Here is a 16,549-nt window from a genome sequence, read left to right as displayed (position 1 = left end):
AATGACATTTTTATAGAACATGAAAAGAAAAATATATTGAATTCAATTTTTGTCTTAGATATGAATTTAAGAAGCTAATTTATATCTTTTCTTCTCAAGTGTGTGTGTATATATATTTTTTTCAACACGACAACTCAATCTTTTGCCTCATTTATTCTTGCTAGATAGTATGACTTTTTGTTCTTGACTAGAAAGATTTTCATAAATGAATGAGACAATTTGGTCTAGCCATTTTATTTATAGAACTATTTTATTGACTATTGCTTATAGTGCCCAAATTTTGGATGAGATTCTAGTAAGTATAGCAGAACTACTTTATCCGATGAAAACACTTCATGGGATTTAGATGGGATGAACATTATAGCATAAACATACAAATAAGTATATAAAAGATTTTACGAAATTCAAAAGCTAAAAGACGGAGATTTGATCCTATAATTCAAAAAATTTATAGAACAGCCATCCATAAACATCATATTTGATGGTTATTTTACATAAATATTTTTCATAAACGTGTCTTTCTTGCAGACGAACGACAACAAGAACATTGACAAGACAATGGGTGACCATCCCTACCGAGTGAAGTACATGTGAGCTCGGTGAGCTCCACGGACGGTATTGTGTGAGTCTGCTCGTGCGAAGTGGATACTCTATGACTCATGGGATCCGGCGCAGAATTTGATCCCGAGAAAAAGATTTGCTTATGATCTATCATCTTCGGAGAAATTGCCGGAGGAGAAGGAATATGCAATTGTTTGCATAAGTACTGAATACATCTATTTCCAAGTGCAAAGTATTAATATTAACAATATTAACATATGGCTCATCATACAAATTAAATTGCAAAATAAAATACCTTCCTTCCTCCCAACAAACATTTAACAAATAAAAATTATAAAAGAGGGTGTGCTTTCGAACCTAAATAGTGTATAAATAGTATTATAGGCATTGAGCCTAATTCTTAAGTTTAACAAGACAATAAAGTAATTGTGGGCCGTGTCCAACTAATTATAAGGAAAAAGAATTCCTAGAAGGTTGTAAGTGATCCGAGTTTGTGAAATTAGATAAACCCTTACCCCCAACCACTCTATTTATTTTTGCATTGTCTAAGATTAAATAATTGTGCCCTTTATGGTATATGTGTCTGATATTCTCTCTATCGTTAGAACAAAAAGTTTCATTTCTCCCTTGATCCGTCATAGAGATCCAATGTGAAGGTAAGGCTAGATCATATCAAATTGTTGAGAGATCAAATTCAACCTTATTCCTCGAAGAATTTTGACACATAGAGCCCGACTATTCAACACAAAACCTTCATTAATGGTTGATAAGGCAACTACGAGACATTTTGCTAACGGGAATCTTAGAAACGGTCCATCAAAATTAGACAATTTGAGATAGCAAAGGGACAAATCTGAGACTTAAATAGGAAGAAAAATTCATACAAAAAAGATATATGTTGTGAAAATATACTATAAAAGGATTTGAAAGAATGATCGTACTCTTTTTGTTGGCGAATAAGCTTCATCATTCTGTCCATTAGGACAACTCTATCTGCCCTAGGGTCTTCTGTCTCCATCTCATTACTTGTAACACAAAAATTAACACCACACAAGTTATATTGTAAAAACATTATTTAATTATTCATAGACAAACAATAATCTGAAAACTCAGTTTAATTAATTTATTTTACTTAAATAATAGCTATAATTAAGTGATCAAAAGATTATAGTGGCTAGTCACCCAATTTGTCCATCTCCATATAGAAGATTAATTTTCAAATATCTAGTTATTACTATTGTACATGACTATCTTGCAAGATACTATTTTTACAGACTTCACTTATTATTTAAGCTCTCACGTATAACTGAAAAATACATGGTTTGTCATATAAGAAGTTGGTTGAACGATTTGCACTCCTCACTTCTCACTCAAAGGTTGTGAGTTTGAGTTAAGAGGCAAAAATGGTGTGTGAAGCTCCTAGGAGAGTTAAAAATATAGAGTTGTTTTAGAGGCATGCTTTTGCCAAAAAATATATTTAAATTGGTCACTAAAATTAAGGTACCTGCTTTAAAATTCCGAGTCAAATTTATAAGGTATTTAGGTATTTAACTTATTACAAATATATGTATGTGCATCTATTTATTAATATAAATTTTTTAAAAATTGACTCTTATGGATTATAACTAGTCTACTTTATTTTAAATAGATTCCATTTTATCATATAAAGAAATCTATTTATAACAGGAAAACAAATAAGGCCTATTTATACATAAAAATTAATCGGAAAAAAATGCTAAATGATAAGTATCAATTACCTCATATTGCTAGTATTTCCATCATACATTTTGATCGTTGCAGGAAGCTCCAACTCTTCTTCAGGTGTTATTAGCTAATGAAAATTTCAAATAAAATTTTGTTGCCTTAGAATTAATGAACCATGGAAAACCTAAACAACTATATAGCTTCATTTACAATGAAACTAAAAAATTGAAATCAACAATGATAAAATTTCTACTAAACATAATCCCTAAAATTGAATATAGATACTTCTTACCGTACACTCCAGAGTTATGCTACAGATTATATCAGTATGGTAACATTTATCGTTACCTAGTTATGCATTAAATTAATGCACTTTATTTTGATATGATAATGAGGTAAAAATACATGGGTAATTACTTGTTCTTCACAATATTTGCCCTTTTCGTTAGTCTCTTCCTCAACTCCAAAGTTTGAAAATCGCACCCAATTCCCTTTTTCTTCGACAACTTGGCAGTGGGGGCATATCATAATCCCCCTTGCATTGAACTCGGACCCAATACAGTCTACATAAAAGGAAATAAAGATTAAGTGTTCTATGCAATGATACTATAGAAATTCATAACTAGCAAATTTCATAGTTTTTTCAAAAAAAAATTGCCTAAATAAGGAGATTGGTTAGAAATTAATGTGTTAAACGAATGAAACTGATCTTATGAATGTCAAACATTTAGATGAGATGGTACAAAAAAATAAAAAAAAAATTCATGCATTATCCTTTATCTTTTCTTCCTGAGACGTCCAACTTCTTCATTTCACTTTTCTTAATAAACTTACTCAAAGATTTTATCTAAAGGATCAAAGAATAAAATCTAATTTACTACTTGATTTATATGAATAAGTTTTTCTTAGAAGAAATTAAGGGGTTGTTTGGCCGTAAAATGTTTTTACTATCTTCCAGAATTGAACTCCGTAAAATACGTTTAGCCATAAAATTCCAGAAAAGTATTTTCACATTTTTCAAAATTTTCAAAAATAAGAAAATAATTGTTTTCACTTTTCCACTCGAAGTAACTCATAAAAAATAAAAAATAACTCTACTTATTTCATGGCCAAACACAACTCAAATTTTCAAATATCAATTTTCAGTTGGAAAACAAAAATGGCTTTTTTCTATTTTTACAATGAAATATGGCCAAATGTGTACTAAAAATCTCATGATCCAAAATTATTCAAGAAAAAACCTAATGAATCGGATAAATAATTCTTATGTTGAGTAAAGAAAGATCTATTTAGCTGCTAGAAAAAATAAAATAAACACACATGAATGAATTTTAAGAAAGGTGCTTATTTTTCTTGTTATTGGAGATCTACAAATATTTAAGTATATGTTACCTGTGTGAAATAAGTGTTCACAGCTAAGTTTTGTGATAGATCTCCCAGCATTGTCAATTACCTTTTCCAAACATATTCTACACTTAGGGGCATCTTTTATACTATTTGGAAAAATATTATTGGCCATGAAAAGAATTGTAGAAAACACTTAGTGAAATAAAATAAGAATAAAAAAGACAAATGAAGAATGAGGTGAAGCAATCGGCAGTTTTAAACACTATTTATAGAAAAAATCTAAACACTAATAAAGTAAAACATTAAATTGTATGAAAATATTTGGTATGATCCTCCAAATATAGTTAAGAAATTAAAATCATTTTAAAAGATAAAGAAGACTATTTTAAGAATAAATTTAAAGTGAAAACCAAGGTACCATTAATATCAACAACATATATGGTAAAATTTTTGAACAAATGATTGTTAAAATTAATTGATCAACTAAAGTTGCAAATTTTTGTTAGAATTATTTGTTTTGATCATTGTTCGTGCTCACACGGTAAAATAGTACAAATAATAAAAAACTAATTCGGTCACATATGACGAGTTTTCTTTTCCACGGCTAACATTTTAAATTTTGCGGAAATATCAGTCATGATGTTATAGGAAGATAAGTTCAAATCATGATATAAGATTAAAAAATGTTAATAAATTCATAAAAGAACGATATACTGTTTGTGTGGTCGTAAAGGCTCTTTGTCGTGCGTATTAGTTGAACAATAATTATTTTAGTCTGGGACGAAAACAATATCTCTACCTCACCTTCAAGGTAATGGTATGAACTGCATACATCTACACTCCTTAGACCCCACTTTGTTGGGAATATATACACTGGATATGTTATTATTGTTGTTGTAGACTTTAGTGCTTATAGAGAAAGTAAGGTTTATGTCTCCCTCTTTTTTGAAATATGTGTTAGAGTTTTTGACCTGAATTTTATTGATTCGGCCTAGAAAAATTCGCGGTGCGACCCATTTTTTGAGATTTTTTAGGGGTCCTATGGTAGTAGTGGAGGGATCAGGCCATGTCGGACCTGAATGTTTTTGGGCATAGGATTTATTTCTACGCTCGTATTATATAAGTGTGATTTAGTGGGTTGTTTTTTATGGTTTTTATCATACATCATTGAGACTTTCGTCTCCTCCTAGTATTCCTCTCCATAATAGGTCCTACTCCTCTGCCCGTGGTTTTTTCCATCAAAGGTTTCCACATAAAATCTGGGTGTTGTTCTTGTTTTTCTTTGTTTGTGGTATTTTTTATTCCTATCTGTTTCAATAGCAAACTGGAGTTAGAGCGCAAGTTTTTTTTCTCGGGGATGGCAAACATGAAGTATGATATTCTGCTGTTGGTCTGCAACACCAGATCTTTTTTATAACGGGTTAAGATATGGGTCGTCCAAACATAGATAGATTTGAAAAATGCTCAATTAAGGTTTGATAAGATGCCCTCATCGTGTACATAGGATGAGAAACAATGGAAGGATCGAAAGGCTCTATCTCATATACACCTTCATTTATCCAATCAAATTCTACAGGAAGTTTTGAAGGAGACCACTGTAGTTGCGTTGTGGTTGAAACTTAAATCGTTAAGTATGATAAAGAGCCTAATTAGTAAGTGGCATCTCGAATAATGAATTTATTCATCGCATGTCTAAGGATGCATCTTTGGAGGATCACCTACTTTATTTAAGAAAATCATCTCTGATTTAAAGACTCTGGAGGTTAAGTACGATGAGGAAAATCTAGGGTTGATTTTGGCGTGTTCACTGCCTGTATCATATTTGACCTTTAGGGATACGATTTTAGATTGTCGTGCTATCCTAACCTTAGATGAAATCTATGATGTGTTGTTCTCTAAGGAGAAGATGAAGTATCTTGTGAATGGGCCGGTAACTCAAGGAGATGGTCTCAATGTTTGAGAAAAAACTCATGAGGGGAACTCTGGAGGTGATGATAGGAATAGGTCAAAATTTAGAAATAGAAACAAAACCTTTAATTATTGCCAAAAAAAGGGTCATTTCAAATCTGAGTGTTATAAGTTACAGAATAGAAATAAAAGGGAATCTGAAAAACAAAAAGGAAACCAACTAGAGAAGTTCGGTGAAGCCAGTGTTATTGAAGATAGCGCTAGTGCTGGAGAACTCTTGGTAGTCTCTAGTGGTAACTCCAAACCCTTTAAGGATTGGATTCTTGATTCATCTTTCACATTTCATATGTGTCGCCATCGGGATTGGTTTACAACATATGAAATGGTCTCTAAAGTTGTTGTGTTGATAGGAAATAATACACCATCTAAGATAGCTGGTATTAGAACAATCAAAATTAAGATGTTTGATGAGGTTGTGAGGATACTTATGGTGTGTGGTGTGTCCCAAAACATAAAGGAAATCTCATTTCCTTGAGTACCCTTGATTCGAATGGATATAAGTACAATGGTGAAGGTAGATTCCTGAAGGTTTGCAAAGGTGCTTTTGTTGAGATGAAGGGACAGAGAAAGAATGCTAATTTTTATGTCTTGCAAGGCTCTATGGTTACAGTTGATGTAACTATTTCTACTTTCTCTCTATCAGATAGTGATGTTACTAAACCTTGGCATATGCTTCTGGGACATATGAATGAAAATAGATGGTTGAACTAAGGAGGAGAGGAGTTCTTGATGGCCAGAGTGTTACCTAACTGGAGTTCTATAAGCACTTCATTTTTGGGAACAAGAAGAGAGCCAGATTCACTAAGGGCATCCATAAGACTAAAGGCACACTTGATTACACTCATTCTGATCTCTGGGGTCTTTCTAGAGTACCTTCTAGGGAAGGTGCTAATTATATGTTAACTATTATTGATGACTATTCTTAAAAGTTTGGGTGTTCTTCCTGGAGCAATAGAATAATGTGTTTCCTTTTTCAAGGAGTGGAAGACTATGATTGAAAAACCAAATAGGGAAACATGTAAAATAGCTTCGGACTGATAATGGTTTAGAGTTTTGTTCTAATGAATTTAATGTTTTGTGCAAGTTGGAAGGAACTATGACGCACCTAACAGTTCGTCATACTCCACAGTAGAATGGTGTGTCCGAATGAATTAATAGGATTATAAGGGACAAGGTATGTTGAATGCTCTCTAATGCTTGTTTACCCAAGTCTTTTTGGGTCAAAGCTGCTTCCACATCTTGTCTTCTTATTAACCAGTCTCCTTTAGTCGCGATTGGTAAAAAGACTCCACAAGAGGTATGGTTCGGTACTCCTTCTAGTTACTCTGATTTGAAGATATTCGGATGTCCTTCTTATACTCATGTTGATAATGGAAAGTTAGAATGTAGATCTGTCAAGTGCTTTTTTATGGGTTATAAGTCTGGTGTTAAATGATATAAGCTTTCGTGTCTAGAAAACAGAAAAGTTATAATTAGAAGGGATGTTGTATTCGATGAAACTGCCATGTTTCGTCCCACCTCCTTTAAAGAATCTAGTGTTTCGCCCCAAGATGAGCCAAGTGACATGAATCAGAAAAAGTTAAGCACTCACGCTGAATTGCATATTGAAGCAGAGTCCACACTAGTGCCTACTTCTTAGCCTACCCGAGCCTACTATTTGCCTATCATATTCAACATCATCAAGGAATCAAAATTTATCCAAATTTACTTTTATCGAGACCAATCCCTTCCCGCATTCATTTTCAAAATAATTAATCAATTCTTCGACTACCAATCCAAATTTCCACATTCAAATCCAACATCAACCAACACAAAGCAAAGATTCAAACATGTCAAACAATAAATCATTCACATTCACGTAAAAATTAAAGAGAAAGGAGATAGAATTAAATCTCAATGCCGCTTTAAAAATCAATATATTATTGCCATTAGATCTGGTATAATTCGCGTCCTAAATACTCGATTTGAACCTCGACAACGAATAACTTCAACTCAGAATATAGAAAAACCAAATGGATAGATTTAAACAAATCAAAACAACGTCAATACGAATCCACCAAATTGCCAATTTTTACCATATTCTGATGGATGTCGCTGGAATTGGACAAAAACAAGTCAAACTCGACTATTTCATGTCGGATTTGAATCAAATTGGAGGTGTACAAACTATTCTTACCCTGTCAAAATTCCAACGACCCTACTGGTGATGAAACACTTAGCAAAACCTGGTGTCGGTACTATTTATGGTAAGAACCCACCGAAAAAAGGGTTACTCGCCGGATCTTACGCCTTTTCACTCTCTTATATCACTCAAATTCCTCTCTCTACTTCCTTTTCTCTTCACTCATTTCTCTCTCACTCACTGGTATGTGTGTATCTTTAATAGGCAGTGGTGTGTGTGTATGGTGTATATGCGATGGTGGGTGTCGTTGTATGTGTTTTGTGATGGAAAGAAAAAGAAAACCCCCTGTTTTGTGTGTGTATTGTAAGATTGTATATGGGTATGTGAAAATGGAAATGGTCAGTGTCCCCCCTTTTCAGTGATGGAGCAATCTTTGTATATATTGTGTGTGTGTGAATTTATTAGTGGCGGCCCCCTAGTGTATTGGGCTGGTGTATGTATATGTGAGGCATGTGAATAAAAGAGTAGGTAGGGGGTCATGTGGGTAGGGTATGGGGATAGTGTGTGAGATAAGGGTAGGTTTTTAGGATGATTAGAACAAGATAAAATTTGTCAAAGATCTGTTAAGGGTTGTTAATTTTTTTTGTATTTTTGTGGGGTGTAATCACATGGGTGAGGGTGTATGATAACGTGAGGTAAAAGTGGATGAATTGGGTTTTGGGAGGGACAAAATTAGGTTTCTACATCATGTTCCTTTTTGGATGTAAACACAAAGTGTTTTCAGACAAAAAAATAGACAACGAGATCAAATTTTGACCCGACCATTATTCAAGGAAAGAAATAGAAGGAAGAAGGGAACCCGAGTCTTGACTTTGGACATCCTAATTACCCAATTTGTGAAGAAATAAAGTCACAGGTATATCAAAGGGTTGGACAGAGAGAGACTATACTGAGTTGGAGAGTCGAGTGAGGCCCTGTCTAACTTGCCATTATATCATCCAATTCTTTAGGTAGGCTCCCAACTTTCAATTTCATCACCCTATGCTTCAGGCGGGTTTCTGAATTTCAATATCATAACCCTTTTTTCAGGCGGGCTCCTGACTTTCCATTTCATCACCCTGTTCTTCAGGAAGGCTCCTGACTTACAATTTCATCACTTTGTTCTTTAGGCGATCTCCTGACTTGTAATTTCTTCACCCTGTTCTTCAGGCAGGCTCCTCACTTGGAATTTCCTCACCCTATTCTTTAGGCGGGCTCCTGACTTACAATTTTATCATCCTGTTCTTCAAGCGGGCTCCAAAATTTCAATATAATCACACTATTAGTCAAGCAGGCACCTGACTTTTAATTTCATCACCCTTGTTCTTCAGACGGGATCCTGACTTTCAATTTTATCACCCTGTTCTTCAGGCGGGCTCCTGACTTGCCATTTCATCACCCTGTTCTTCAGGCGAATTCCTGACTTTTAATTTCATCACTTTATTCTTCAGGCGTCCTTCTGACATGCAATTTTTAACATTCTATTCTTTGGGTGAGCTCCTAACTTTCAATTTCATCTCCCTGTTCTTCAGGCGGGTTCCTGACTTTTAATTTTCATCACCTTGTTCTTTAGGTGGGCTCCTGACTTTCAATTTCATCACCCTTTTCTTGAGGCAGGATCCTAACTTTCAATTTCATTACCCTGTTCTTCAGGCGGGTTACTGAAACCACATCAAAACTAGAAAGAAAATTATCCCAAACCAATGTTATGATAAAGAAAGACTTTCTTCTTTTCTCAAAGTTATGCCCCATTTTTCAGGAGGATCCTGAACATAAAGTAAATTCCCATTTTTTAGGAAGGTCCTGAACATAAAGTGAATTCCCATTTTCCATGATGGTCCTGAACATAAAGTAAATTTTTATTTTTCAGAAGGGTCCTGAACATGAAATAACTTCCCATTTTCCAGGTGGGTCCTAAAAATGAAGTAATTCCTATTTTTTAGGAGGGTCTTGAAATCCAAAATAAAAACTAGAATGAAAATTATTCCAAATTAAGATTATGATAAAGGATGATATCGTTTTGAAAGCATGGTCTCATTTTCAAGCAGGGTCCTGAACAGAAAGTAAATTTTCATTTTTCAGGAGGGTCCTAAATGGAAAAGGGAATTCCCATTTTCTAGGAGGGTCCTAAACATGAAGTAAATTTCCATTTTTTAGGAGGGTCCTGAAAAGAAAGTAAATTCCCATTTTCTAAGAGGGTCCTGAATAGAAAGTAAATTTCCATTTTTTAGGAGGGTCCTCAATAGAAAGTTAATTCCCATTTTCCAGGAGGTCCTGAAAATGAAGTAAATTCCCATTATTTAGAAAGGTCATGAACATAAAGTAAATTCTCATTTTTCATGAGGGACCTGAACAGAAAGTAAATTCACATTTTCCATGGTGGTCCTGAACATAAAGTAAATTCCATATAACATGAATTACTTTTAATTTTTTTGTTGCCCCAGTTTTCCTCAAAAGCTTTTGCGGGGGCAAACTCAATCATAAAAACTTGCAACAGTGCATAATGCAAAGCTGAATCAAGATTCTGATCAGCAAGTTCACTTTCGGGGATGAAATTCAATGGCCAAAACCAAAATGTTCCTCTCTTAAGAGTGAAAGTGAAAGGTCTTTACTACAGTGCATTAACGGTTCAAATTAGGAAGTTCGGTTCCTAGATATGAGACATGAAAGAACCAAATTAGAGAATTTATCTCAAAGGGGTACAAGATGATGAGTTTTACCACAATTGGGATTACCAAACCTGTACAACGATACTGCATTTACAGAAATAAGGAATTTTACCTCTAGGTATTTTTGCTTTGAAGCCCTTGATTAGAAGGTCGTAATTGTTCTTGTTTATACAAAGAAAACTTTTTAGTTTAAAACAGGGTGGCTGGCTTGTGGCTTTGGCATTTGAGGAGATTTCTCTTGCACTTGTCCCATTTAGATCTTGTTTTCAATCATTAGCATCTTCCATTGCCTTGTCGCACCGTTGGTCCAAACTCTGAATATTAAGAGTGACTCTGAAGCAAACACAGTATCTTTGTTTTGCTATAATTCTCAAACAATCCCCTTTAAATCTTGGTATTTCCATGAATTCACCCTATTTGTGTGTTGATAACAACCTTCTGCATGCCTTGTTCTGACTAGCAATCTTGTTTCTTTCCTGTGCTGGCCCTTTGTCTTGCTTTGTGAAATTGAAGAAGCTGGCAGCCAATTTTGAAATCTTTTCTCATTTGTTTTGACATGGGGTTGACTCAAAGATAAGAGAAAAAATCGCAATGATTTATTTTTTACTTAGATAACTGACTCAAGAAAAGAAAACAAAACAAAAACATAAAGAAGAAAGAAAAGACAATAAACGTCCCCATTTGAAACAAAGAAATGAAAATTTATCTAAAATAACATTCAACTCTAATGATTATGCCATGCATCTTGGATTAATCTTTCGGATCTTTCCATCCACATTGTCTACCATTTATTGTTGAGTTATGGTCTTGGAACTGACTTGCTTCCCTAGGTCAATTACATTTAAGACCTCATTCTGCTAGTGGTGCTTTGAAGGGTTCTCGCCAATAAGCCTATATCATTTTCTTTTTCTCAGCTCACCATTGCCTTACGATGTTTGTGAGGGTTTTTCACCATTGAGACTCTCATTTTTATCCTCTCAACTCACCATTTTCCTATGGTGTCCATGAGGATTTTTCACCAATGAGACTCTTATTTTTATTTTTCTAAACTCACAGTCGTCCTATAGTGCCCATAAAGGTTTTTACCAATAAGACTCTCTCATTTTTATCTTTCTTGACTTACCATCACCTTATGGTGCCCGTGAGGATTTTCACTAATAAGATTCTCTAATTTTTACTTCTCTCATGATTCCTTATGGTTAAGAAGGCAAGTAGTTTCCAAAATACATCATCATATCCCTTGCATGCTTAGCCTTAACCTTCTTAAAGATTGATCTAAAGGTCTTTCTTTAGTTGTAACTTGTTTTTTTGATAGAGTTCGAAAGAAAGGATGGCATGAGGCCCAAACGACACTTGAAGCGGGTTAGGACTTACAACTTTTGGAATTGACTCAAACAATGAGGATTAACCCATGCCCCAATTTCTTTAGCTAGGTGACTCTAAATTATTTATTTGGTTGGACCGAGCCCAGAGTAGGGCAGCCTACGTATCTCACTCTTGAGAGAGAAGAATCAGGTCGCATGTAGTTCTGATAGCTTGTTCTTTCTTTTGATATGATTTTTCTTTCTTTCTTTCATTTTCTTTTATTGGCTCTTTTTCTCTTTGGGACTTTTCTGACTTTATCTTTCTTGACTTTCTCCTCTTTCTTTCTTTTTGGACATATTTTTTCTTTTTTTTGGTTGTTGCTTTTTTTGAAACTTTTCTAACTCTATTCTTTTGCTTGACACTTTTATTTTAAGCATTGTTAACTCTATCTTGATTCCAAAAGAGGGGTATGAAAGAAAATAAAAATAAGGCTCAAATGGGGTAAACAAAGGATGACACAATATTTGGATAGCAGAATGAAAAGCTTTCATTATATAAATCCTTGAAAATACAAGTACATATCATGCAATATGAAAAGATAAGTGATGATCATTAGTGACTCTTTAACAATACTAACTTTAACTGAGCATGTGTGCCACCTCTTCTTCTACACTTGTCAGACATACAACTCCACCATTGTTGTATATCCCTCATATTGAATGACTTATGCTTTCATGGATTTAATTTTTTTTTTGTTCCTCGAGATCACACATCCGCTGTTTGACCTAATTAAGCTAGGATTTTCAATTAAAGACCAATTTATGCTTGTGATTCTCAAATTAATTGTCTTAATTTTTAAAGAAGACTTCAACATGGTCACCAAATGTGTCAACACTCTATCAATTTTCTCAGATGCTCTTTCTAACTTTAGCCTTCTGATTCAAAGTTCATGCTTAAACTGAATTTTAAGATCTGGCTGAAAATTCCTCAAGCATGTCATATCACTAGAGCCAACATAAAATGTACTATGTAAATAAAACCAACAAACAACACATATTTAAAGCACAAAGGAAAAGAGGACATTTTATTTAGTTAAAATAAAATATAGAGGGGTTTAAACATGAATAACAAAGAAACAAAACAAGATAGATTCTGAACTACAATCCTAAGATAATTCGGAAAACAAAAAGGAAAATAAAATAAACTACCAACAATCATCCCTCGTAAGGAGAGAAGTGACTTCCCAATTGCTCAGCCTAACATATTAGCCACTAGTTTGCATATCATCATGACTAGAGCTTCCCTTACTATCAATGTTCTGCACCATAATTGATCCATCTTGAATAAACTTTTAAATTTCTCTTTTCAAATCTCGACAATCTTCAATACTATGACCTTGAAAATCAGAATGATATGCATATCGTACATTAGGATCAAACTTTCTAGAACGGGGATTAACAGTGTGCCCAAGAAGAGGAGTGATCATGCCCCATTGTACCAATCTCTGAAATAAGCTGGCATACGACTCTCCAATTGGTGTAAAGCTATCCCTCGATTTCTTTCTCATTTCATTATTTTGCCTAGATCTAAAATTGGTCCTAGAAGGTCTTTGGCGTGTTTGTGGAATTGGAAAATGACTCTGAAGAGTTGGTGCACACCATTTTGAGTAAGAAGGAAGTTAGACATATGGTTATGCGCAATATGCTAGATATGGAGGTGGAGAAATGGAGTATAATGGATTTTGGGAGTGATTATAGAGATCTTGGGTATGAATTTGGGCTTGAGAATAACGGTAACGACGACATCGCCTTTTTGGATGTGCCCGTTCTCCAACTAAACTGGTAGATGTATCTTTCTCACTCCCAAATATTCCATGGATTCCCAATATCTATTTTTCTGCTCAAATTTTTATATGTTAAGGCTTGGAGGAGAGTTATCACTTGAATACATGCCCCAGTCTTTGTATGAAACATCTTCACAGCCCACAAGTCCCAAGGAACATTTCATATCATTTTCTGCACTCTTTATTTTTCCAACAATTTTCTTTGGCTCTTCTAATACACATGGCTTCTTCTTAAGAAATTTTAGTGGCCCAATTAACTTAAAAGTAGGCTCAGGAGTATAACAATGATCACCAAGAGTACTATAAATTGGTTCACTAGTTGCATGGGGAAGCACAACCGTTGGGCGGCTAGCCAATGTGCAAGTCTTAGCAGAGGATTGAGCAATAAAACCACAGATGACATATGGTGCTGTGAATATAGTAGGATTATGCTGAGGAGCTAGAGAAAGTGTGGTGGAAACATTGAGATTATTTTGGCATGGAATTAATTCTGAGGCATATCGTGGTGCATCAAAAACATTAGGACATGGAGCTTTCAATTATGATAAAAAAACTCAGGGTATTTGTGGGGTCAATAGTAAGGAATGGACGAGAAGGCAACCCACTAACCCAAGATCGATACATTTCCATCATTTGTTGCCTTAGTCTCAAATTCTCTTCCTTTAAACTTTCATTTTCTTGATTTTTTGTTTGATCCATGATGTCACTCTCTATATCCTTGTTGGACATAGCTAATCATTCCTTAGATTTGGTGTGATATGAAGGACCATCCAGGATTCCACAAACCAACCACCTTAAACTAACTGAACAAGAGATAACAAATGCGTTAGAGTTCAACATTTTTTTTCAAAACCTCTCTTATTTTTTTTCTTTTTGAAAGTATCACTGAACCCAAGAATGGTGCATACGTAATTCACTCCTGAGAGAGGAGAATCAGGTGTATATAGTTCATGAAGTCTTGCATAAATGGCCAATTAAACTCTTTTTCCCTTCTTTTTCTTTTTTATTAAGACTTTAAAAGAAAAGAAAATAATAAATTATCAAAAGAATTGACGAAAATCTTTTTGCATTTTTTCTGTTTAAATTCCCAGCACAAAATGAAATCTATTATTACCAAAGAAAATCTTTTTGGGTTTTCAATTTTAAATTTCATATGAAAATGAAAATTGGAACTATTAAAGAAATTTTTTTTCCGGTTTTCTTTTAAAGAATATATTGACACCTACTCTAATAAAGAGTGAAAAAAATCTTTTTGAATTTTTTAAATAAGATCCCCAAACCCACAATAGTCTGTCTACGTATCTCACTCCTGACAGAGGAGAATCAGGGGTGCGTGGTTCGTCCTGATTGGACAATTAAGGATTAGATAACAAACTAAAACTTAACTTGAGTGATACAAATATAAACAGGCGATGAAAGACAAATCTTTTCGGGTTTTTAATTTGATACATCACACAAAATGACACCAACAACTATGAAAGAAAAAATCTTTTGATAATTTCGTTATACAAAGTATACAAAACTTCTACCATTTTTTTTTTTTGAATTTTACTTATTAAAAAGCTCCTAAAAAATATTTTTTGAAATTTTTGAATTATGAATGCATGCTAAAGGAGATAAAAGGGAAAATCTTTTAAAGGTTTTTTTGTTTTTGACTAAATGCATGAAAAAGGTAAGAAAATCTTTTTGAATTTTTAGATTGTAAAAAATAAAAGCAATAAAGAACTCTAAAAAACTATGAAACTTTTTTTTCATCTTTTTTCCCTTTTTTTTTTTATTTTTCCATGCCTATACACCTTTATTTAATTCTAGCACATGCTTTTCTCAAAACCAGTCTATCAAATTATCATGTTACCCTCAGAGATGCAAAATTTAGCACGTAGGGATACTTTAGTGGTAAGTTTCCTACAAAGGACCAAGTAGGCCCATCTAGGTATCAATATGATGCACATGACCATGACCTAAAGGATGACCTAAGCTGGGGTTTACTAACAAGGCTGTTCGGGGGAGCGTGTGGTCTATAGTGGCTACTTTACTTTCCACGTACTCCATACCAGCCAACGTTACCCCCTCCAAAAATAAGAGTGACTCAACTATAGGTCATGTACACAGTGTGTACTACAGAACTTGTTGTAGAAAGAATTGACTCGGGTTATGCACATGATTCCAGATATAAAGCGGTAACACATAAGAGAAAAACTCTAAACAAAGAGCACGTAGGCACTCAAAAGCAATAACACAAACGATAACACAAACAACGTTTATACAACCATGATGTCAAATTAAGCCTATACAACTCCAAAAATAAGCTCGAATTTTGAAAAATCTTCAGTAGAGTCATCAGAGAGGTCACACCCCCTTTTACAACAAAAAGATAGGATTTTAAAGTTTGAAAGGATTTTTATTATTAAGTGACAAAAGATAAGAATTTATTTCAAAAAAAAAGAACTTTTACATTTTTTATTCAGATTCGCCAGTTGACATAAATCTGGTGTGCCAAGTCACCTTTGAAAAATCCTTTTTCAAAAATGATTTAACTCTAAAACTAATCCGCGAACAAAGATTTCGGCTAAGGAATTCTGTTGACCTAGTGGAAGGTTGTAACACCCCGATTTGCTGAACCAGAATGCTACACGGTGGTCATGACCTCGAAGGACCATAAGCTAACCCATGATTGATATCTGTACCTATATACAGCAAATCAAGATATAATAATATGGAATACATAGAACTGTAAGGCCATAAGGTTCAACTAAATACAATCATGTGAGTGAAAATACTCAAAACAACTCAATCTGAAAGCTAAGTCTGAACTTAAATCTGAACATAAATCTGAAAGCCTCTAAACTATCTAAATAAAGAGTTAAAGGAACAAGTCTCCAACTAACTTCGTAGAACTAAATTGAAGAAATAAATAAATGTATCAAATCATATTGTACTCAAATTAATGAGGACTCACTGTGTCTCTACGACTGGAATGCTACCGCTACT

The 16,549-nt window shown here is 34.0% G+C and overlaps 1 protein-coding gene across 1 annotated transcript; it reads right to left on the bottom strand.

The window, feature by feature from the left end:
- Nucleotides 1–419: 419 nt before the first annotated feature.
- Nucleotides 420–3,831, bottom strand: LOC124895834. The gene is made up of 5 exons (XM_047406244.1): nucleotides 3,658–3,831; nucleotides 2,683–2,828; nucleotides 2,319–2,392; nucleotides 1,503–1,586; nucleotides 420–776 (listed from the first exon to the last, which is right to left on the bottom strand). Exons 1-5 carry the CDS (start codon nucleotides 3,782–3,784, stop codon nucleotides 506–508), a joined length of 702 nt encoding a protein of 233 aa, XP_047262200.1. The 5' UTR covers nucleotides 3,785–3,831; the 3' UTR covers nucleotides 420–505.
- Nucleotides 3,832–16,549: the final 12,718 nt, after the last annotated feature.

Source organism: Capsicum annuum, unplaced genomic scaffold (genome assembly GCF_002878395.1).
Source record: "Capsicum annuum cultivar UCD-10X-F1 unplaced genomic scaffold, UCD10Xv1.1 ctg998, whole genome shotgun sequence".
NCBI lineage: Eukaryota > Viridiplantae > Streptophyta > Magnoliopsida > Solanales > Solanaceae > Capsicum > Capsicum annuum.
This window is presented reverse-complemented; position numbering and strand designations above follow the sequence as displayed.

Excerpts from the sequence above, each read along its gene's own strand:
- LOC124895834 (XM_047406244.1), bottom strand. The coding sequence starts at position 3,784 with ATGGCCAATAATATTTTTCCAAATAGTATAAAAGATGCCCCTAAGTGT. Across the intron at positions 2,829-3,657 it reads TGAACACTTATTTCACACAG|ACTGTATTGGGTCCGAGTTC; the intron begins GTAACATATACT and ends CCTTTTATGTAG. Across the intron at positions 1,587-2,318 it reads GGAAATACTAGCAATATGAG|TAATGAGATGGAGACAGAAG; the intron begins GTAATTGATACT and ends TTGTGTTACAAG.